Here is a 22,811-nt window from a genome sequence, read left to right on the forward strand (position 1 = left end):
TGTAATTCGCGTTCGGGTATTCCACCAAAATGTTGGAGGCGTTACAAGGATGTTCAGTTGAAATGCTCTTAACATTGGTCCCTGTTACTCAACCACTGCAATACACCATTCATTCATCCATTCCTCTGAATCGTTTGCCTCCTCGCCCTTTCCTTTCAGGTGGGTGGCCGTGACGCAATTTGAGGCGACGTACGCCCGGGATGCCTTCCCGTGTTTCGACGAGCCCGGACTAAAGGCCACCTTCTCCGTCAGCCTCGCCCGGCCGCCTTCAGGGTTCTCGCTGTCCAACATGAGAATACAGAGCACACAACCCACGTGAGTCACGTTAAAATTAAAAGTAATCTAGCAGTGAAAGACGGGTTTTTGGTGGGTAATACTCTTACTGGAACTGGGAGGAGTTAGTTACTCAAGTCTCACCTAACACGATACCTAATACTGGTCCTTAGCTGACAATACTAGTCACAGGTGTGGAAGCCCAAAGACAGTACTTTGAAGAATTTTAAGTGTTTGCGCAAATCTGTTCAATAAATTACTTTAAAAAAAATTAAAGCATTGCTTTTTGAACGCACCCGGTATATGTATGAGGAGTGAAATCATTTAGATTCATTATACTTCCTGTTTTACTTTATCAGTTTAAATGGACTACAGCTAAAATTGTGAAAAAATAATTTCGTTTATTGTTGAACCGGGTTTTACATAAAATATTTCCATTTATGAAAAAATAACGCAGCTTCTCTATTTATCATAAAAATATTATTCTGATGTATCTTATCCCCAGCGACTCTTAACCCTCCCACCATTACTCCAAATTTTCAGAGTTTCACTCTTTGTTACACCGCTTCAATTGCTTTATCTAAGGCTGCACTTACCAAAGCGTCTCAAAGTATGGCCTCCCCGTAATAGCTGGAAGGAATAATTCACCCTTAAAAATGTTGTCCTGATGGAGGGAACATGCAGTTCTCAACTCCGTCATTCATCGATCCCATACACGAGCTCTAGAAGTGGTTCATGTTACCTCTGATTAAACGAAGTCGTTCAAACATGGAATAATCGCGCCTAACTCGCTTTGAAGTGTGTTTTACAAATCGCTGACTATTGGTAAACTAAAATTGAACTCTCAGGATGGGTAACCTGTGAAAAGAACCGGTGTTTTTACACTTTCTTACATACATTTCCGATTTTAATTCCTTTTATATTTTTCTTACGGGCAGAAAATATAACATCCTAATGCCCGAAATTTTTTTTAATAATGACAATCCATGTTCCAGAAAGTATTTTCTTGACCATTGCTTCTACCATGATCTTATCTAAACTTTGTTATATCAAAGGAAAAACTTTTTACTTTGTACGTTAAAATAGTACGATAGTGTTGAACAGCACTAAAAACTCCATTTAACACGCATTTCGATAAGCTAAGGCTGTTTTGCGACTTTAATGAATGTTCAAATTTTCTCCTTCACAAAAATGTACAAAAATAATAGCTTTTTACAAAAAATATAAATATTTGCAAACCTTTATAACATAATCAAATCATATCATAAAACATTACTGTTATTCACATCGCTACTGTTGCTATGCTGAATTTCTCGCAGTGGAAGAATACAAAAATGTATAGGTGGATAATAAAAGTTATCAGCATTTTTTCGTCTTATTCTCGTAATTTCATTTGATACCAAATTACGACATCATTATACAGTGCGCGGTAAAATGTTTTTAACTGTAAAACTTTTCACTGTTTCAGGACTGCGGGACCGAAAGGCTGGATTTGGGATCATTACGAGCCATCCCCTCCCATGTCAACCTACTTGCTAGCCTTCCTCGTCGCGCCGGACAGCACATCGATGCAGCAACACAGGACAGACTCAAAAAGCTCCGTCGCGTAAGTATGAACTGCCCGTCATTCATCCGTCGAGTGGCCATAATTCAATTCATCACGTCTCAGCGTTACAAATTAGGCTTAAATTTGAAATAGTTGTTTAAGATTTCAATGGACTGTAAAATGAAAACTAGTCGGATCTCTGCCAAAATGCGAAATGTGAAAAATTGGCTTCGTAGAAAAGCTTAATGTAGCAATTCGATGGAGAAACTATCAGCTCATACTGAACGCTTCGTTAATATCTTCAAAGCTAAATTTTATTTTTAAACTTCGCCTTTCTCTTACTTACTTCAGGAAGTTGAAGCCTGTTATTATTTTTTCTCGAGCAAGTTGAAGCTTCGGGATATAGTAATTTCTCCAAAAGTATGCTGCAATCTAATATGCTCAAAATTCCTAAAAAAAATCATGAGGCACATCAGTTCTCCTTCATGTTCGACAGGTGTGAAGACTCGTCATAGATAAGTAAATTTGTGTTTTGAGTTTTAAAATTTCAAACCCCTGGCCTTATTCTTATTTTATCTTTTATTTTTATTATTGAAGTTGTTGTTTTTCATCTCCAAACTACGAGAAGGCAATCACTCTCCTAATCCACGTTAATTATTACCGTCAACATTTTCTCCTCGCTTGCCAGCTTTATAAATTTCTCGAAAGCGCTGGCACTTAACTTGAAAGCTTACGTGGAGGCAGCTAATTTTAAGCATTTGCACCCACAACATCTGTATGCAAAGGCATGGGTGTATTGTTTCACCCTCTTAGTTTGCCGAGGGATATGATTAACGATTGCGCGCATCAGAGGAGAAGAGCATTCATCCATCAAAGTGTCTGGGGTTACATAATCACCAGGATGCGGCCAGGAAATTATGCTAGAATCATGTAAACTTGTTGGTAATAAATATAGATGAGCCGCTTGAAATCAAACCAAATCCCGACAACCAAAGCCAATTATGGAGAACTGAAAAAATTTCATTTTCGGTTGTTTTTCATAAATATTCTTCCGGAAACGTCATGAATAACGTTTTTGATAACCGAAGGGACAAAGAAACGGCATCCGTAAATAATATCAGTGAAAAACTTATTTTTTGCCGTCAATTAGTGCTAGTTTGCAGGAAAAATAGCTTGCTTATATTCATTCCGCTCGTTTGGCCAATTCAGCCAAAACCGAACACTTATTTCGAGGAGACGGGAACTTAGAATTGAAACTTTGCTTCCCCGGTTTATTCTCCCTCATATTTCTGTAATTGCCTTTTCCCACTTAACTCTCATTTTACCAATTCACAAACAGAAGCACATCAATAGGATGATTATGATTATGCTAATCGTAATTTTAAATTACTATTTTCTTAATTTCTCGCAATAACTAAGGAAAATATTCTTTCTGGAATATTCTGTGTAATAAAACTCAATCATTAAATTCAGTATCGAAGGAGTGTTACTGAGAGATCCTAGATGTTATTTTCATCCGTGTTCAATTTGGAGTTCATTCCTACATAATTTTCATTAATGATTTAATTCTAAAAAAACATATTTATTTTTATGGCAAACATTAGTGCAGCACTCGTACATGTTTCCAGGTCTCCAGGAACCATCGGTGGTAACAACACATCATTTTCAATTTGGACCAGACCTGGGTTCAACAACTCTTCTGAATATGCCCTGAATCTCGGGATGAACGTATTGCGTTTCTACGAGAAGTACTTCGGGGTGAACTATCCAATGACCAAGATGGAGATGGTTGCCGTCCCGGACTTCGGTGCGGGAGCGATGGAAAACTGGGGCCTCGTCACGTACAGGTGTGGTAGCCCACTTGGCAACTCATCCCGCTCCCTACTTCCCTGCTAAGCTGTCACATTCCTAGTGCGGTGGCACATCTTATCTCCAAAGGACTTGCCATATGGCCTGTTTTTCTTCATGCATTTATAAAAACCTCATTTTAAATCCTCCGTTATACTTAAGTTATTAAAATCTTACATTTTTGGCGAAAAAATTCAAATTATATCAATATTATAGCTGTAGGTATTCGTTGTGGAAAAATCCTTTACCCTTTTCTCGGTCAAGGCGAGTCATTTTTACGCCGTGAAATTCTTTCACACCAGCAGTTTACTTCCTTAAAGTGACCGTCTTTGCAGTTCTTTGAATCTGATGAATATTAATTTAAGCAATGATTGGTTTAATAAATGTATTGAGTTGGCGAAGGAAGTAGTAATTAAAAGAGAATCGACGGAAAGTATACCACTAAGAGATGTGAGTAAAAGACATCAAAATTTTGTATGGAGCGTGGCACTGTATGGATCTGATATCTGGTTTTTGGGGCAAAAGGATGAACATGAATTGTGGAGGCTTTTGAGATAAGGGAGTTACGAAAAATAGTGAAAACTGGTTTGAAATATAGGTGAACACTGAAGTATCAAATAAGGCGAGCGAAGAGAGAGACGTTCTGGGAGTAATCCATAAAAACAGAAAGGGTGGGTGGAAAAAATTCTGAAATATTGTGGTATAATTAAGGCTGTGATAAAGGTAGATTGTTGGGTAAGATGGGTAAGCGATGAAATACAATACATTTTTAGACAGAATGAAGGCAGGTAGATATTACGAAGAAATGGAGAAGAAAATAATTTAGATAAATTCAAGGAGCTGCGGGAGATAGCGTGACTGGAATTTTTAAAGGAGTCATCCGCTAATATGCATTATAATGCAGAAATTTTCAAAGGGTGAAAATCAAATCACCTTGATCGGGATTCGAAACAATTTAGAGCAAACAAAAGGAAGTTCACGCGATACATAAAAGATAAAAGTGGATAGGGACCGTTCTAAGCCACCCTAAAATAGTTGGAATACTGTGAATGAATGAATATGCTAATAATTGGATCCTCCTCGCCTTTGAACAGGGAATCTGTTCTGCTTTACGACCCGAGTAAGGACAGCAGCTCGCACAAGGTAGATGTGGCCCTGACGGTGACTCATGAATTGGCCCACCAGTGGTTCGGAAACTTGGTGACAATGAAGTGGTGGAAGGACCTGTGGCTCAACGAAGGATTCGCCACATACGTGGAGTACATTGGAACCAATGCGGTTGGTATTAGTATACATGTAATAACTGCTTCAAATGCAATCGAATTGAAATACAGATGGATGGGAAACGCCATGAAATTTGGCATCATAACTGAGCCAGAGGCATAGGACTATATGTAGAAACGAATAAAAATAAGTTTCAACCTACCGTAAGACTAAGACCAGAAAATTAAAAATCTGTAGTGTTGTGTAGAGAATGGCTGTCACAAAATATTCAGTTGATAACGTTTGCAAGAAGCATGGAGTCAATGTGATAACGTGATCTTTGTTTTAATTCCGTGCTGATTTTCCCTTTACTAACTTTTACTTTGTTTTTGATCAATGAACATTAACCTTTTTACTCAGAATTGTGACAAATGCGGTAACCGCCACTGATGGTTGGCGGTCACAATTTTTTGGCAGGCACGCCTGATAAAGGACGATTAATACGACATGAAAATCTAAAATCACCAATCATGATTGGTGATTTTAGATTGATGGAGGATCTGTAGTAGACAAATTGGCAAATGCAGCTTAGTCAACATTTCGCAAAGAAGTATGTACTAAAAATTTCACGGGGCCTTTCTTTTACTTTCATGAAAGTAAAAGTAAGGTTCCGTGAAATTTTCATGAGTAACTAGCTCGTTGAGGTCAGTTAACTTTTTTTCACTGCATTTGTACTAAAAGAGATTTCAGATAACCAATATTGATGTTGAAAATTACCATGAAAGGGTTCGTGGAGCAGAAAAGTAAGTCATTTAAATTCTTACCTAAATTCCACAATTTACAAGAATCATTTGTGAAACATAAAGAGCTAAATCTCGCAATCATTAGTGAAAGTTAAAAAAAAACCGGAAAACCCCAAACACTTTTCAATAACACAGAATATTCATTTCTCACCGTATTATCAGATTGAGCCAGATTGGGTCATGTTGGATAGGTTCGTGACGGAGGAACTGCAGACCACAATGTCATATGACAGCCTTCGTTCGACGCATGCTGTTTCTCCGGGCAATAGCACCACAGCAGACAGCGCCGCCATTGCAGAGTTATTCGATTCAGTTTCTTATGGGAAAGGTAAGCTGTAAAACTATTTTTCCCACTCGAATGAGCAGGGCTTGGAGAATTTATCACTTTACGCACTACAGAAGGTAATGGAGTGAAGTAATGATAGGTAATAATCTCAAAAAATCTCTTTTTAGAGGTTCAGCATAAATTCCCTACAACTTCAGTAATATCTTCCTTATCCATTTCTAGTCCCCAAAGCTGCAGACTTAGAGCTGATTTAAAACTCCTCTACAACACCCTAAACTCGACTATTGATTGCCCTGAACTGCTATCTTTCTTCAACTTCAGGATACCAACCCGATCCACCCGCACCCACTCCCTACTGCATCTGCCTATTCCTAGAATATCTCTCACCAAGCGCTCACTTTAATTTCGCCTCTCCTCCCTTCTAAATTCACTCCCTCACACTGTCGACCCCTTTAACTTATCATGCAACAATTTCACCACCCAAGCTTTATCCCACCTTCCAGTAAATTAAAATTTTCCCCGGTCCATGCTTGGTTCTCGTTATCATTGTTATGCTGTTATTGTCTTTTGTCCTCTTTCATGTTTGTTATATTTTTCACCGTAAAATGGCGCTACTGCTGTGAGTAATTTTTTAAAATAAAATAAATAAATAATTGCTTGAATTTAATAATTTCCTAAGGGCGTCAAATTCTTAAAGCTTTCTTCCTAGTGTTATACTTTCAAGCGTTGTTGTATTAAATTGAGCAATAAGTGATGCAATGCCCATAACATGACGGTCAACATCGGGCGAGGAAGAGCATGGCAGACAGAGGGGGAGGTAATTGCGCAAGGAGTGATTTATTTCACTTTCCCAGATATTACTTTCTTCATCTATTGGGGCTAAACTTTAAATTTTTGCCCGGTATTGCCAAACAATTTCCAGGGAACTTGTATGAAATGTGCAGAAATTATTAGCATAGATTGCCGTTTTTTGCACGGGATTGATGTATTTCCGAGTAATATATTTACAATGAGCTTGTAAAAGATGACATCATACAGTTTAAATTCCATAAAAAGACTTAAGAAACTTGTATTCGTCATCTATGTTTCTATGAGAAAAAATCAAAAGGGAAAAGTACAAATTTAATTTTCTCATAATGACGAACTTCCACTACATCTCGACTAAATCTGTTGAATACATCAGTTCCCTTGACTCGATTTACTTCAATATTAAAAAACCTTTATCAATTAGACACAGTTCCATTCGCAGGCGTTTGCGTTTTTTTACAACCGACGCGGTATTGATTTTCAGGCATATTTCCGTTTGAATTTTTTAATTGCTCAATTTCTCCACGAATCAAGAACATTCATATATAATGAACGAAAATATCACGAAATCACAAGTAAATAATAATTGTTTCGCTTTGGCCTAGGCTCCTGTCTCGTAAGGATGTTGAACCATACCCTTGGAGAAGAAACATTTAGGAAAGGTCTCACCAGCTACCTCAGAAAATGGTACGTCATAAATATTCCTGAAATTTAATGCATCCATTTAATTATACTATTCCCTATCAAAACAAACGTTTTTAGGAAGGGAATGAGAATTTCAGAGAGTTGCTCTTTCAGCATAGTAGCCTTAAATGAGCTTTTCTGGTTTTATAAACCAATGCAATTCTAATAGAACTGCTTTGTTGAACTACTGATAAATTTACATTATCCACTATTCAATTTGTTTTTTTTAAGCATTGAAAATGACTAAATGAGTCGAATACTGATTTATTTTTATAATGCATGTCTTAATTTCTAAGTTTTAAGCATATATATAATTACTAATTCATTTTATCCTATCCCTGAATGAATGTTTCCAAAATCCACACTTGTCAAAATCAAAGGTCATACGCAAATGCTGAACAAGACGACCTTTGGGAGGCCCTGACTGAAGCAGCGCGGAGCGATGGAAAAGGAAACAGCCCCCTTCCAAATGGACTGAGCGTGAAAGACGTGATGGACACGTGGACTCTTCAGGAAGGTTTTCCTGTTGTCTCAGTCATTCGAAATTACTCTGACGGGTCAGCGAGAATATCCCAGGTGGGTGTATTGTTAGGTGGAACGATGGTTCGAGCTACAAGACAATGTATAATTTCCTCCACTTTTAATGCAAAATCCTTACTCAAGTTTCCGGAAAAATCCATGCAGTATACTATATATGCTGTATAGTTTACCCAATACATTTTTCATATCATCATTCTCGTGTAGTTCAAATTAAAACTCACTTTTGCGATTGTATTCGATGAAAATCCTGCTTATAATTAAATTGCGGTACGTTAAATCTAAACACAGGAACTGAAATTTAAGTTTGTTGCTTTTTGAATTTAGCGCTCCATGAATAAACTCCTCGAAGGGATTTTACACATTTTAAGCTTTAAGTAAGGTGATTTACCTTTGTCTAAACAGCTAAATTTACCAAAATTCTTTGCATTTAAGTGATAATGATTTGGTGGGCTTCGCGAGAGTCTGTATTTCAATTTTAAAACTCGAGAGTAGACATTAGGAAATATCTGGTTTCTTAAATAAAAATATATTACATATGAAGGACAAGATTATCCTGGGTTTCTTTGACATGTCCAGAAGCATCCATCCATCCATCGCTCTTTCCAACAGCTTGTTCCTAAATTTCAATAATGAAGGTTTCACAAAATTTTTTCTACCATTTTTGTCTACCGATGTATGACATAAAATTCAAAGTTCCCCATATTAAATCCTTACACTAAGAGCTTACTAATTTCAAGAAAACTTGCTTCATGACGCAAATGCGCTCTTGCACATTTATATGTAGTCAATGACTTTTTAGGACGTATACCCAGTGGCACGTTATCTGCCTACCTTCCTAACCAGGGTAAAAATCTCTGCGGAGGCAAGTGGGACTTAAATTGATTTTGGCCTAATTATTCCAAATGTTATATTCAAAGAAAAGGTAGATAATTTAACTAACTAAATTAAAACGCAAGAGAAAGGATCAAATAACTTTCAAGTAAAATTAAGTTTATTTTATATTGAGCAGATTTATTGGCTAAGAAAGTTTATAGGATGTCCAAATGCAATTTTAGCTTATCTTTTTGCGTGTCTAACATCCATTTTCAAGTCGAGATCAGCCCTGTCTAGCATCCTCTCTTATGCTTTATTTATTGTAAAGTACAATATTCTTGGCCAAACTTTGAGTTTTCACCGGAGCTTTTCAATTAGTGCACCACCGGGGTTAGGGGGGATAGCCTGTGTATGGTGGATCCGGAGGGGGTGGGCCAATGGGCCCATTCACATACTCCCCACCGAGACGCTAAATATAATTTGTTCTTATAAATTATTTAAAATGGTCAAGTACTCAAAAAAAGCGAATAAATAAGGTTTTAAGTGAACTTTTGACTGTACTTGATTAATGGCTTATTTCTCCCCTCATATTCCGCACAGTATTGTGGTCGGATATCCATCCTGCTTTCAACCCTACGTGGAGTTCAGTCCCTATGTGTTCACATACAGAACGAAAGTTATATTGCCAAAATTTACCCGATATAATTTAATCTTTCACAAAGCCTACTAAGATGTACGATTAATCTATCTGTGATATATAAAGGGTGTCTTATTTAACAAGAATTCATAGATATGGAATTCGAAAAACTTATCAAGTATTTAATTAGGGGCACATAATATTCTTCCAAAGGTTCTCCATCGCTGCCAACGAACGAGCACATCTAGACATTTTTATCTGGAACGAAGAAATTAATTACAAAAAAATCCATTTGCATTTAGTTGATTTGACGAAATTTTCGGGTGGAAAATTCTACCTTGAATCGATGTTTAAACCCCTATTTATCCAGTCCATAAAACCCCTCCCTCGGATCGGCCGTAATTACATTTTGTACTCATGTTTTAGCTCTCCTTCAATTGAAAGTACCTGTTGCGTGTTGTTTGGTTGTAACGCCAGCGAGGCGTTTCATTTTCAAGGCAAGATTCCCATCATATCTTTCATAAGCTCCCCTTCTATACATGCCATGCAAGTACGGTGGATCCACACCTGAGTCTACATACTGAGTCTGTACGTTATTGATGTATGACTAAATGGGCAATTCCAAGCTCCCACAGTTTTAACCCATGCTGTTTTGCTCGAGTTCTTCGATGAACCGCAAACCGATAAATATTTCCTAGACTGCCTATTCCCCGAGCACCTGTTGCTAGGATAAAATGAAATAAACCAGATTTAAGAACATGATTGAATCGTAAAAGGCGACCCGAGAAATTTTCTCCACCGTACAAGGAACCTCTAAAAATGTTAAAGTGTGGTATTTAAGGATGAAATTTTCGAATGGAATACACGTATTCTTTATTTTTTCGTTGTATTTAAGTAACAGGTAGGCATTTTTTCCTAAATTAGCTCTTTAGTTAAATTCGATATCACTAACTTTCTAAGCTCCACTGAGAGAATCCTCCCACAAAGTCTAACGTAACCATATTCAAAATTACAAATGAAATTGAATGCTAATGACATATACGCACGTAATCTCATTTCACAAAATTGCATCAGTTATGCATCAATCACGACGACGATGACACCTCGACGATTCTACATTTTTTGAATGACTTTTTTCTTTACGTGATTGGGTACTCAGATAAAAAAATTACGTGGCTTACTGCCATTGATTTCGTTATTTCAGGAGCGGTTCGTGATGGACCCAAAGGCGAAGAAGGCGGTCGAGGGCAAAGAAGGGGCGGATGCGTCTGCGGAGGACGACGCCGCCCCACCTCCCAAGGAGAAGTGGCACATCCCGGTGACGTACACGAGCGCCGCCGAGCGGTCGTTCCAGAACACTAAACCTCGCTTCTGGCTGCTGAGCGGAGAAGGCGACCATGAGCTCCCACGGGGGAGTTTCCCGGCCTCTGCACAGTGGGTCGTCTTCAATCTCCAGGAAACAGGTAAAATGCGATGATAGCGATTAATGAGATAACGCTTAGAGATCGCGAGTCTCCTCATAAGTATGTCAATACCCCGGAAGAAAATTAACTATTCACCGAACGCTATCATACCCGACGCCTACCGGGGTGATAATAATCACACGATAACCTCAACCACCTCCGATTAATTTTCCTTCGTGTTCTCTAATGTGCGAGTTAATTATTATTCACCTTCCAAACTATTTCCTTCTCTCCGTTCCGCCAATATTTCTTCATTTTCTTATCTTTTGACATCCTCACCGCCAATAATCTACCTATGCACAGGATTCATTGGAGCTTGTGGCGGAGTCTGAGGGTAGAGGGATCAATTTTCCCCCTTGAAGGAGGAAATATTTTAAAAAGTTGTATAGACCCGATGACTACTCACGAAAAATTAAACCTTCCCCCGGTGTGATATGCTCAAGATTTGGTGATAAAAGTGGAGAAAAAGAATATTCTAAGATTATTTTATTTTTTCCTCTCCACTTCAAATTGGTGGCGCGGTGTTTTAGGCTTCTACCGCGTCAACTATGACGAACGCAACTGGTTCCTGCTGTCGAATGCTTTGCTGGGCAACGACTCGGAAGTTGGCAAGGGTCCCGCCGGCACGGGGGGTCGACTGCCGGATGTGACCAAGGCCCAGATCATAGACGATGCGCTCTCTCTGGCGCGAGCCGGCCAGCTGAATTACACCATCGCTCTCGGTGTGACCACCTTCCTCTCCAAGGAGACCGAACTTGTGCCATGGACGGCAGCTCTGGGGTCATTCCGCTTCCTGGACGAAGTGCTATCGCACACGAGTCACTACGGGATGCTGGAGGTGAGTGAATGGAGTTAGCGATGTTCATCTTAAAATATCACAATTCCCGAGACCGCTATAAGATTGATGGTGAAATCTGTTTTTTTTGGCGTGTTCTGTTGCGTGCCAATGTCTTGTAAGGAATACAATACTAAACCTCAATACGTCACTGAGCCAAAAAGGCAACGGCAATTGGTTTAAAGACGTCAAGCCTATTACCCATATGGATAATTAAATTTTACGATGAAATTGACGAAAATATTATTTTTACCATTTAGACTGCTGGAAATGTGTACAGATAAAACTTGATGCTCTAGGGGAAGAAATTATTTCAAAGGACATCGGGAAATAGTAGTTTGGAAATTCTTATGTTAGAATTTGCGTGTGTCAAACACTACATAATGGAAAGAACGGTTTTGGGTAAAGAAAACGTAGAATATTGGTTACGATATGTCACATGAGGGCACCGGGATCATCGGAAGGAGTGTGGTCAGAGTAAGCACATGAGGAGAAAGCAAGGGCAAACTGGAAATGGAGAAAGTGAAGGCTAGATGTGATTCTAAATGGGCTAATTCAATATATTATGACTATCAGGGTCAAATAGCTGCCCTCTCAAGGCTAGGTCTAAGAGTGCTCTGGAGGCTCAAGCAAGGTCAGGTGGCCTACTATGGTAATTATGCTATTGCATCCAATCAGAATGGTGACTGATATTCTAAAAGCATGGGTGCGTAGACAAATTAGAAAGTAATTACTAGAACAATGTAGATGATTGGTACATAAGATAAAATTGTTGTACTGAAAATTTTAATCGTTAAACCTCCTCATAATTAGACTGATATTAAACTATCAGGGAAAATATAATGCCTTCAAGACAATCCCATATTCATAAGGATTCGAGTCGTAAAGGTTTCAAAAACGGCTATGGAATAAAGGAAGAAATAATCCTTATAAGTCATTCATTATATTTTCCAATTATGCTATTAATCTGCACAACAACATAGCCATTGACTTTTACACTGCTGTATTAAATTTCAAAATCATTAATCAACCATCTCTTCTTGTGTTTCGATGTTAATCGGGAAAGAAAACTCATCTGATTAAAATTTAATACTTTTAAATTTAATACTAAACCATTTAGTAGCACCTGAATGAATAAAATTCCCTAATTTCGAACTTAAATAATAGTATTTAATTTTGGGTGAATTCGACACTCAATTTATTTGCATACTTCTCTTAGGAGTCAAACGAGTTTCGATGAAAGACATCACACACCTAATGTATCAACTAATAATTCCCCCGCCCCCGAATTCCATGAAGCACTCAATCTGTGGCTCTCTGTGAGATATTATTTGTAACAAAAGGGCAAAATCCCATAAAATGGATTATCCTTGTTGCATCCATATTTAAATGAATTGCACATGATGCACATCTCCAATAAATTTTCGGGTCCATGAGTCACATGCTTCCGTCGCATTCGACTATAATTTATTTATGTCGTTACTGGTCTAAATCATAAGCTTAGCCAGGTGCAGAAAATGGATTTCATTTCCACTTGCTTTATGTGAAGAAGAGAAATTAAAATGTTACATCACAGAATATTTTTACTTAAATCAAGCTTTATGCGGCACACGAGGACTTCAAGTTACTCGATAATTTACCTCCTTCGCCATTAATACAGTGAAATAATCTAGTTTGATATATATATATATATATATATATATATATATATATATATATATATATATATATATATTATTGCCATTTCATAAAAATTAGGCTCATTTTCATTTTAAAATGTGCTTATGATACTAAAATGTCAGCGTTGCTGCTTTGACTGAAGCATTCCTGTCTCTCTCTCTCTCTCTCAATATCTTCATCGTTAATTCTGTAATAAATTTTTGTATTCCCCTTGATGAAGAAAGTGTGCCGTCACAGAGCCTTGCTACAATTTGAATGTACTTCATTTTCCACAAAGTTTAGTGCACTAGAATTAACGTACGGCTGAGCTTGTTCGCCTTTCTTTTGATTTCTCAGCCAGGATAAAGAGTAAAATTCAACTACAGATACGGAAGAAAGACAATGGAGATAATGAGAGAGATAAAATGGGAGAATTACTAGTATTTTACCTGTCATACTATCTCGTACCTATTTTATTATCACAAGGGTAAATTTTGCAATTTAAATATGTTCCTTGGGCATCTAATTTTAAATGAGTAAAATGAATACCTTGTTTGTGAAATTGGCAGCATGGCGAATGGAGTGACAAATATTATGGTTTTCAGTAGAAAAAGGGCATGAAAATATTAATAAATGCCATATTTGCTAATTTTGGTACAAATTATGTTAACATTAATTTCACGGATTTCATTTTTCACAAAACACAGAATTGCGATCGAGTTCACATTTTTGTTTTTTTGTTTTGAATTTTGACTGGAATTACTTAACTCAATCCTAACTTCATTAATAAAAACATTGAAGTACAGCATTTCATACCCATCCTTTAAGTGAATGCAGATTTGACCCCAAGGTGTCTCTGACGGCTGGCCCTTGCAAAAGAGCCTATGGCCTTCATTTTTGCCTAACGTATTTTTTAAAATTAGAACTTCAATGATAAAATTCTGTTATTGTCAGTGTCACATATAACGCACAGGAAATCGTTATAGTTTCAAACTTCATCCGCTGCAACTATAGCATATATAATATTCATACCTTAACAATATTTGAACTGGCGAACGAAAATTATAAAATAAAACGATAAATATGGTTGAATGGCATACTAATGGACAAGATATTGGTACAAACAATGAAGTGCGCTGTATTCTGTGGGCACTGGCGCCCTCAAACCCTGTATTCATTGCCCGGACACAGGATGGAATTCTTTCCCTCAAGATATACAGATAATAAAGAGAGAATTTCAATGGGAAGAGGAAGGAAGCGGCAATAAGAGGGATGCAGTAGTTAATATAATTAATAGATAATTCATTTAAGAAGTAAACGAGACGTTTCCGCCGTTTCAAGGTCCTCGCCGTGATTTCGCCTCTATAGACGTCATTCTTCGTTTCAACGGGTGACTCAAGTCTTTCATCTAAGCTCCTCAGCCCAACCTAATGGCCATCGTGTGTGAATTGAATCTTTTCTCTCTCTCCTCTCTCTGTATGCCTTATGAGTCGTAGTTGCCTCTCGTAAATATTTCTGTAGGCCTCCCAAATTGGTGAAATACTTCTTTTTAAGATAAGTGGGCTGTTTGTTAGTAGAATCTTAAAATTAAACGTAGCTTGTTGTTGGCAACAAAGATTAAAGCAAAAATATGTTTAAAATTTAGTAATTCGGCCTATACATGCATTCTTCAAGTCTAACCACCGAAAAAAAATTTCCATGCGATAATTTTCTCTCACTCCTTGCAGAAATATATCCTCAAACTTCTAGAACCGATATTTTTGGCACTCCACGAAAAAGCAGACATCACATCATTGAACCAAAAACTTCTTAGATCAATGGTAATGAAATGGGCTTGCCATCTAAACCACGAGGACTGTCTTTCGCGAAGCATTCGCCTCTTCAAAGAATGGATGAAGTCACCAGACCCGAACGTCAACAACCCGTGAGTAGGAGGTTTCCCTCTCACCTTACCAGTTTACAACCAGGATTTGGGTATTTGTGGCTGATAAAAAGTCCTAAATATTACGTGTTCGGTTCAGGATTCCGCTACTTCATGTTAATATAAAGAAATGGGTACATAAGGCCGAAAACCCGCAATATAATTCTACCTTAATGTAGAATATTTTCAACTAGAGGAATAAGTGTTATCCATGTTGTATCAAATTAAATTACAATATTTATCATAATCATAAAACCATTTCGGTTTTAAAATAAGTTGAAAACAATTTTCGGAACATCCTCGTTTATTTGTATATCTTAACTAAGGCGATCTAGAGTTGGATCATAATTTAGAGGCTATGGTATTTGTCATCATTTAATGTTATGCGTTAAAGTGGGAAGCTTTTGAAAACATGTCTCAACGAGACATGTCTTCAAAAAGTGAGAAAAGATACCTAGTACATAGGGGTGAGAAATATTTCTCGTCAATAAAAAACTTTCAGAAGATAGAAATTAGGTTCATTTTTCATTGTTGTTTACTGTTCCTACCCTTTTCTTTTTATTAACATATATTATACGCATTGCCTGTAAGCCAATTTAAAAGCCGTTGTGCCGTTTTTGGCTGCTTTGTTAAATAAATAATAAATTAATAAAATAAATGAATGAATGTGGGTACTATGGGTGTGAGCATCAGTAAAGAAATTATCTTTACTCGATCCGGGGCTATCATATTTAAGAGTATAACCAGTTAATTTATTTCCACTACGTAAACGTTTAGAATGCTCTTTATCTATACCAATGAAAGTGGAAGTATTGAATGGTCATTGATTGATGGTTGAACAGAATGGTCATCGATGGCTGTTCATACGATATTTTCTAAGTTTAATTACAAAACCGTTTATTTAGCTAGTGTCTGTACATGCTGGAAACGATAAACACTTAGCCGTGTGTAATATTTGACAGCTATATACAATGTGTCATAATTATTAACATCTATTTATTATATACATGTATTGAAGGCAATGATTATTAATATGATTAGAGAATTAAAACGTATTTTTTCGTTGAAGTTTTAAAGCGGGAATTTTGGAAGAAATCAGTCTCACAAACAAGGGCAGGAGCATTACGTTACTATTTTTCAATAAGGATGGCATTTTCAGCAGAGTTATTAATCTCTTTTTTTTACAGTGTCCCCGTTGAGGACCGACGGGCAGTTTACTGCACTGCGGTGAGAAAGGGTGGCAGCACAGAATGGTCGTTTTTGTGGAAAAGATTCAAGGAGTCTACAAATGACTCATCAGCAGCTGAAGTAATGCTACCGGCACTCGCCTGTACCAGGGAGCCATGGATACTGAGCAAGTGAGCGAATATTTTATCTTGTCTCTTAAACCCGATTGCTGAATTCCTAACACAATAAAAACTGTTGACATGTTTCATATGACATGAAAACTGTGACAATGTTTCTGAAAGACACTGCAGATTTATATTGACACTGTACTTTTGAACGCAATATAGATTTTTCAGTAAGGTACACTATTCAACATTTTTTTCGTTGTTAACTAGCGTTTCCCATTTATTTTCATTTTTAAATTATTGTATCAACAGGATAAATGCCCCTTAACTTGATTATGCTGCCCTTGTATGTATTAAGCTATAATGAGCTAAAAAAATTCAAGACTTATGGAAGTTAGCAGAATACAAATATATATATTATTGATTACCTTCGACATATTTGCATATTTACGAAGGACCTTAAGTTAATTTTTAAGCTTCGAAAAGTTCTTGTTTTGCATTAGTTATTCGCCCACACAGAAGTGAAACAAAACGGCAATTTTAAAATTCCAGCTTTCGTCAATGATTATCGAAATCCTGACTTAATGTTTTGAATACAGTCCACATGCTTACTAAGTGAATCCATATTATTTGACAGTTCATTAGCCTATGCTGGCACTCGTTAAAAAGTTAATCGTAACATCAAGCATTTTAATAGCCATTTTTTAAATGATAAGAAACCAACACCAAGTGGAATAAGACGAGAAAAATAAATTTAAAATAAATAATTTTAAAATTCCTCCAGAGGCTTGGCCGATATTTATCAATAGTTATTTGTTTTGATAATTTTTTAATTTAATGCTTTTGATCACTATTTGCTCCTTAACCACCATGTGAATCAAGACTCTTCAGCGAACTACTGGAAAAAGAGGACGACAAACGAGTAATTAGGCTTCAAGATGTCTACATCGTCCTTAGGGGCATTTCCAGAAACCCAGTGGCTTCAAGAATTTTCTTCCAATACATTAAAAACACCTGGGATGCTCTCCACAAGAGGTACGTAGATAATTTAAATGACAAATTCTCAGAAAAAGGTAATTCTGAGTTTTTTTCCGTCATATTTTTCCTGTCCTGTTTTCACCTGTTTTCCTGATCAAATGTTTTTCAATTAGTTTACGATAAAAGCTAAACTTCATGTCAATATAGTGTAGTCTCTGTGAAAGAAATAGCACGTGTAATGCTTTCGTGTTCCAGCAGGACATGCTTTTTCAGCGAGATAGCAAAAGAACGTGCCGTACGCAAGACCTTGTTCGGTATCCTCGCTGCTCCCAAGGTCAAACCAAAGAAATAAATCTCTTTGGTAAAAGAGGCTTTTGATTTTTCGTCACTCGTCTAAACGATACATTTAAGGTATTAGTATTTGCATTTCCCCTCAACTTTTGTCGCCCAAAACCATACGCAAACATGAAGGGTATTCCAGCGCCTTGTATGCATGCGTATCATTGGCAAGGGTAGCTTACATGTCTTACGTTCTCTCTCGAGACTTTCAATTTCTTTTTGCTCAGTCGTATCGGGTATTTAATATAGCAATGAAATGTTAATATTTTATTTATATATTCCTGTAAATTAGTTCTCATGCGTGTGACGAGTTATATTAATTTTCGACAGTACTTTTCATTGTATCTTATTTGCAGAAATTGTAATGAGTAAAAGTGTTCGAGACTTGCTTTAAATAGTTTTGATTTCCATTGAGTATCATTCACTACATGCTATAATCGATTAACCCAGGTCTTATTTGACCAGTAACTATTTATCTTTCCGGACATTACTGCCTTTTGACGCCATTCCACATCTATTACAGTTAATGTCAGTATCAAAGAATTTCTACTTTCCTATCCTTAAGTATAGGATAAAAATTTAGTAGGATTACCATGAATTTAACAGTAACATTGCCTGTTCTTATTTTCAGGTATGGTGGCAGTACCATTGTTCTGGGCGAGATGGTGAAGGCAGGTTTGTCAGGACTTAGTTCAGCCAAAGATCTCCAAGAGGTATTGATACTTATTCTCATTCATTCAGAGTCTCATTCAGTAAAAACCCAAACGTGTAGCACGAGTAAGATTGATGGTAAATTTTTATTAGGTTGGCGATTAACTCTCATGGCATTCATTGCTACTTAATCGCGCATTTTATTTTAAATTTATAAATAAAAATTTGATTTATTTAATAATTCGACACGATCAAATTTTAATTGCTCAACATCATGATCAATATGCTAAAATTTTATAATCTTAATACATCTACTGTCAAGAGGGATGGAATAAGACTACCCGAACAATACTGTAGAACCTATACCGTAGATATAAATTTTGGGCGCAAATGATAACAATATCATTTATCTCAAAATCACGGAATCACTCAAAAATGTCACACCAGCTATTAAAATATGAATCTAATCAAATTATAATGCCTAGTTTCAGCCGAAATATCAAAACACTTTTTTAATACGCGAATTTTCTGGGATAGTAACAATATTAGATTTATTCCTTTCCAAGAATTAATGCATGAATATTTAAGTAGTCCTTAAATAGAAATAGTAGTTTTAGTTAAATGCAGGGCTTGTATCGACTATATGACCCATATAAACAAGGTTATATAGGGTTGCAGCCCTCTTTAACTGATTTACATGAATCTCACATTTCCTACCTGATGTAGCTAGTACTGCTAACATGTACAAGAGCATAGAGCATTCTTAACATTCGTAAGGTACATAAGTGCCCAACATATTAATAAATTCGCGCTTGGATTGATGTATTCCTGCATTAAGACAGATTTGAACGAATAGATGGCTGCCTTGTACTCAGGATACACCATTATTTCGCAAATGAAAGTTCCTTTCAGTATCTTCAATGAATTACTGTAAATAATCTCATGTACAACTTTAAGATTACGCTATGATAAAAGGAGTAGAAAGGTCAAGAGATATGGATAAAAATTTGACCAACCTGACCGAAGGAGATTAAATAATCGTCCAATGAATTCAAACTCTTGCCCCTTGACTAAAAAAAGCAAATCCCTTGACCCAGATATACTAATTTCCTGCGGTTCTTCTCAGCAATGCTCCTTAAACGGTGATCGCAGTAATCTAGAAAGAGCACAATTACATAATGAGGAATCGGATAATTAATATCGCTAAACATTGAATATCTCCTTAAAATTACTTGATGTTAAGCGTAAGTCATATCGCTTCCTTTAAGAAATAGTTTATAGCTTGAGTAGACGGTATTTTTCCATTGTGGAGTTCAGCTAACACATATTCCCCACTTAATTTTCACGCCCATGGTTTTGTATCATGGTCGGTAAACATCGGTTATTCAAGTCTACTGAATACGTCAGAAATTATTTCAAACACCACTTGTGAATTTCGGGGACATAATGAACCTAGAAAATGCATACATAATTGGAGATATTACTTTTCATCTGACTACACTCGAGTGGGTTTGATTTCAGGTTATACCAAAAACAATTCATGGTTTTTTAACCGGCAGCACTTAACTTACCGGTTATTGAGAGAACCAAGTTTGAATGCGATTGTGTGAAATGGTATTTTCATAGCGAATAACCACCCATTCGTCCATTGATACACCAATGCGCTATGCGCTTACCTTAATTTAGTATGATTTTTAGTTGTTTTCCAATGATATATTGTTAAAAAATTAAAAATGAAATCTCTATATAATTGTAAATGAAAAACGTTGTTTTTAACCATTTCAACTAATTTAATTGCAATGAATGTCTCGATCGAAAAGTCTCTCATCCCAATTATTTTCAGGCCAAGGACTTCAGGAAAAGGAACGCTCGGAAATTTCGATTTGCCACGCAGGATTTGGACCAGGCGGAAGAGAGCCTTGCCGACAGAGTTCTATGGCTGAACAAAAATCTTGAGGAGGTATCTGTTTGGCTCTCCGGGCAGGTGGCTTTGGGAGAATCTGACACTGCAGACTTGTAACTATTGTACTCGTCGAGAAATTCCCAGGAGTGTTCCCAATGATTGGGCGTCTCGATAGAGCCAATAGGCGATTCCGTCTTCATAACGTCCGTTTCGAGCCAATGTTTGTAGATAGAATGTTGATGGTATTTGGAAACATCCATTCGTCGGCATTATTCTTAATGAAAGCCTCTTGTGGACGTTTAATACGCCGCTATCTTATCTGGCAAAGGTCAAGGAGTTGCAGTTGAAACCAAATAAATATATGCTTCCTTTGTAATATGAAAGGAATTAAAATGCACTAGGATTAAGGAAATATCCTTAGTTCAATTTGTAAATTTCGCGAGTGGATATTTTATCGAGTTTTTACGGAAGAAAAGTGAGTGTACATTCTTCGATGCGTTGTGGATCAATTCCTAGAAGCTCTAAAAAGGTTTGAATGCAAAATTCTTATGAACACAGTGAAAAGTGTAATTAAAAGAGTAGTTCTGGTGCTATTACTTACAAATATATACTATAACATATTTAAACAATACGCATCTTCAGGTTTGACTTCCGTAAAAAAATTATTCCATCTTTACTGATTTATTATTGTTAAAAAAAAGCTCTGTTGTGATTTATCGATGCATTCATTTATAATTTAGAGATATTTTTCATCCAGCATCATCCCGTCGCAGTGATTCGGCATTTGTTACATTGAAGCACATTTCCAATAATACAAGTTGCATTTAATATTTTTGAGGAAATGCACCTCTCGAATAGCTTTTTCGTGTGGTGTTACAATGCACTCAATTTGCTATTCATTTACAAAGAAGATTGATTTGTTAAAAGTTGCATTTTCTCAATAAATACGTTGTAAATATGAATTGAAATATGAATCGATAATTTTAATTATGATTGTAATTAATTTTTCAACGTTTCTACTCGAGCAGTATTTCCCCGTGGTACAAACGTTTTCTTGTTATCTCATCAATTTTTTTATGAATGTTACATTAAATATGTCCACCAAGTTTTGTTATCAACTTCGTCCTTACCTCGGAAAATAGAGATGATGGTTAATATTCAGCACCCCGTGAAAACTAGGTCAAGACATAATTTATTAATTTTATTTGGGGATGACCGCGATTCGAATTCTTGTGATAAATTTTTTGTTTTCCCATTGCCCTTTGCGATTATCATAATGCTAAAAATAAACACTGCGAATTCGATTTCGTTCATTTGATTATGGTGAATTTTGAGATCTAAGCATGTCCAATGCTCTCACAGGCGTACCTGATTTTCGCAATTTATTATTTCCTCTTTGTTTACTTCAAAATCGGCTGTTGACATAGTTTTATGGATTTATTTACTGTTAGCACTATTTTATCCCTCATCTACTTGAGGAGAATAAATTTCAAAAATTGATTATTTGATGTATATTTATGTATAAATAAATAAATGTTTTGTACTACTTCGTTTTTATTTATATTGGCGTGGTATATATTAATAAAATCCTTTGGTTAACACTAAAGTTACCGTATTTCGTAGTTGAACGTGTTATATGCTACGAACAAATTACCTGTGGTAATAGGCACCTTGTATATTAAAATGAGAAACTAGTTATATTTTGTTGATTATTTCGGTTCTTAATTTTGTATTACCCATAAGAAGTCAAATATTTGTACACTATAAAGTTCCTATTTTTATGCGAAAATGACAACATTCCGAATGTGAAGATTGTCTAATTTATGCTCCTATGAAACTAGAAAATAATGCGCTTCGTATCGATTTCATTTATAAATTTCCCTATGTTGAACTTCGGAGAACGATTGCATTTGGAATTTGTCAAACCATTTAATGAATTTGACTTCTTGGCGAAGCTTCATGAAAGGGGAACATCTTTTTCATAATCAAGTACATTTTGCTGCTTCCGATAATCGGCGTTTAATGTAATATTAGACTCGTCGGTCATGGCTTCTTCAGGATTAACAATAACACAGGTGACACCTGAAGGGTCATTGCTGTACATGAAGATTCCTAAACAAATAGTACGTTGATTTATGATTGCGTTAGAAAGGTTGGTTCAATTGGTTCTTCTGATGAGCACCAGACTAAAAATACAAGATGGAAAGAGATCGCCCTTGGATCTCACGCAGTTGTCCTACTGTACCATTGTTACTCCTAATCTGTGGTCAGTTTTTTTGTGTTGCTATTAGAAACATAACCACAAAATCTTTCACTGCAGGCGACCCTAA

The 22,811-nt window shown here is 36.5% G+C and overlaps 1 protein-coding gene across 2 annotated transcripts in view; it reads left to right on the forward strand.

The window, feature by feature from the left end:
* Positions 1-22,024, forward strand: part of LOC139690578 (aminopeptidase N-like) — a 55,643-nt gene extending 33,619 nt beyond the window's left edge. For both annotated transcript variants that reach the window (XM_071588054.1, XM_071588055.1), the window contains exons 5-18: positions 160-315; positions 1,742-1,879; positions 3,448-3,666; positions 4,762-4,945; positions 5,836-6,001; positions 7,372-7,453; positions 7,831-8,026; positions 10,645-10,903; positions 11,434-11,741; positions 15,125-15,321; positions 16,506-16,676; positions 17,493-17,645; positions 18,559-18,640; positions 20,422-22,024. In XM_071588054.1, the coding sequence (XP_071444155.1) occupies positions 160-315; positions 1,742-1,879; positions 3,448-3,666; positions 4,762-4,945; positions 5,836-6,001; positions 7,372-7,453; positions 7,831-8,026; positions 10,645-10,903; positions 11,434-11,741; positions 15,125-15,321; positions 16,506-16,676; positions 17,493-17,645; positions 18,559-18,640; positions 20,422-20,598 (2,488 nt within the window). In that variant the 3' untranslated portion in view covers positions 20,599-22,024. The remainder of the gene's footprint in view (positions 1-159; positions 316-1,741; positions 1,880-3,447; positions 3,667-4,761; positions 4,946-5,835; positions 6,002-7,371; positions 7,454-7,830; positions 8,027-10,644; positions 10,904-11,433; positions 11,742-15,124; positions 15,322-16,505; positions 16,677-17,492; positions 17,646-18,558; positions 18,641-20,421) is intronic.
* The last annotated feature ends 787 nt before the right edge of the window (positions 22,025-22,811 follow it).

The sequence above is a fragment of the Hetaerina americana genome, unplaced genomic scaffold, assembly GCF_022747635.1.
Source record: "Hetaerina americana unplaced genomic scaffold, ioHetAmer1.1.p SCAF_3, whole genome shotgun sequence".
Classification (NCBI taxonomy): domain Eukaryota; kingdom Metazoa; phylum Arthropoda; class Insecta; order Odonata; family Calopterygidae; genus Hetaerina; species Hetaerina americana.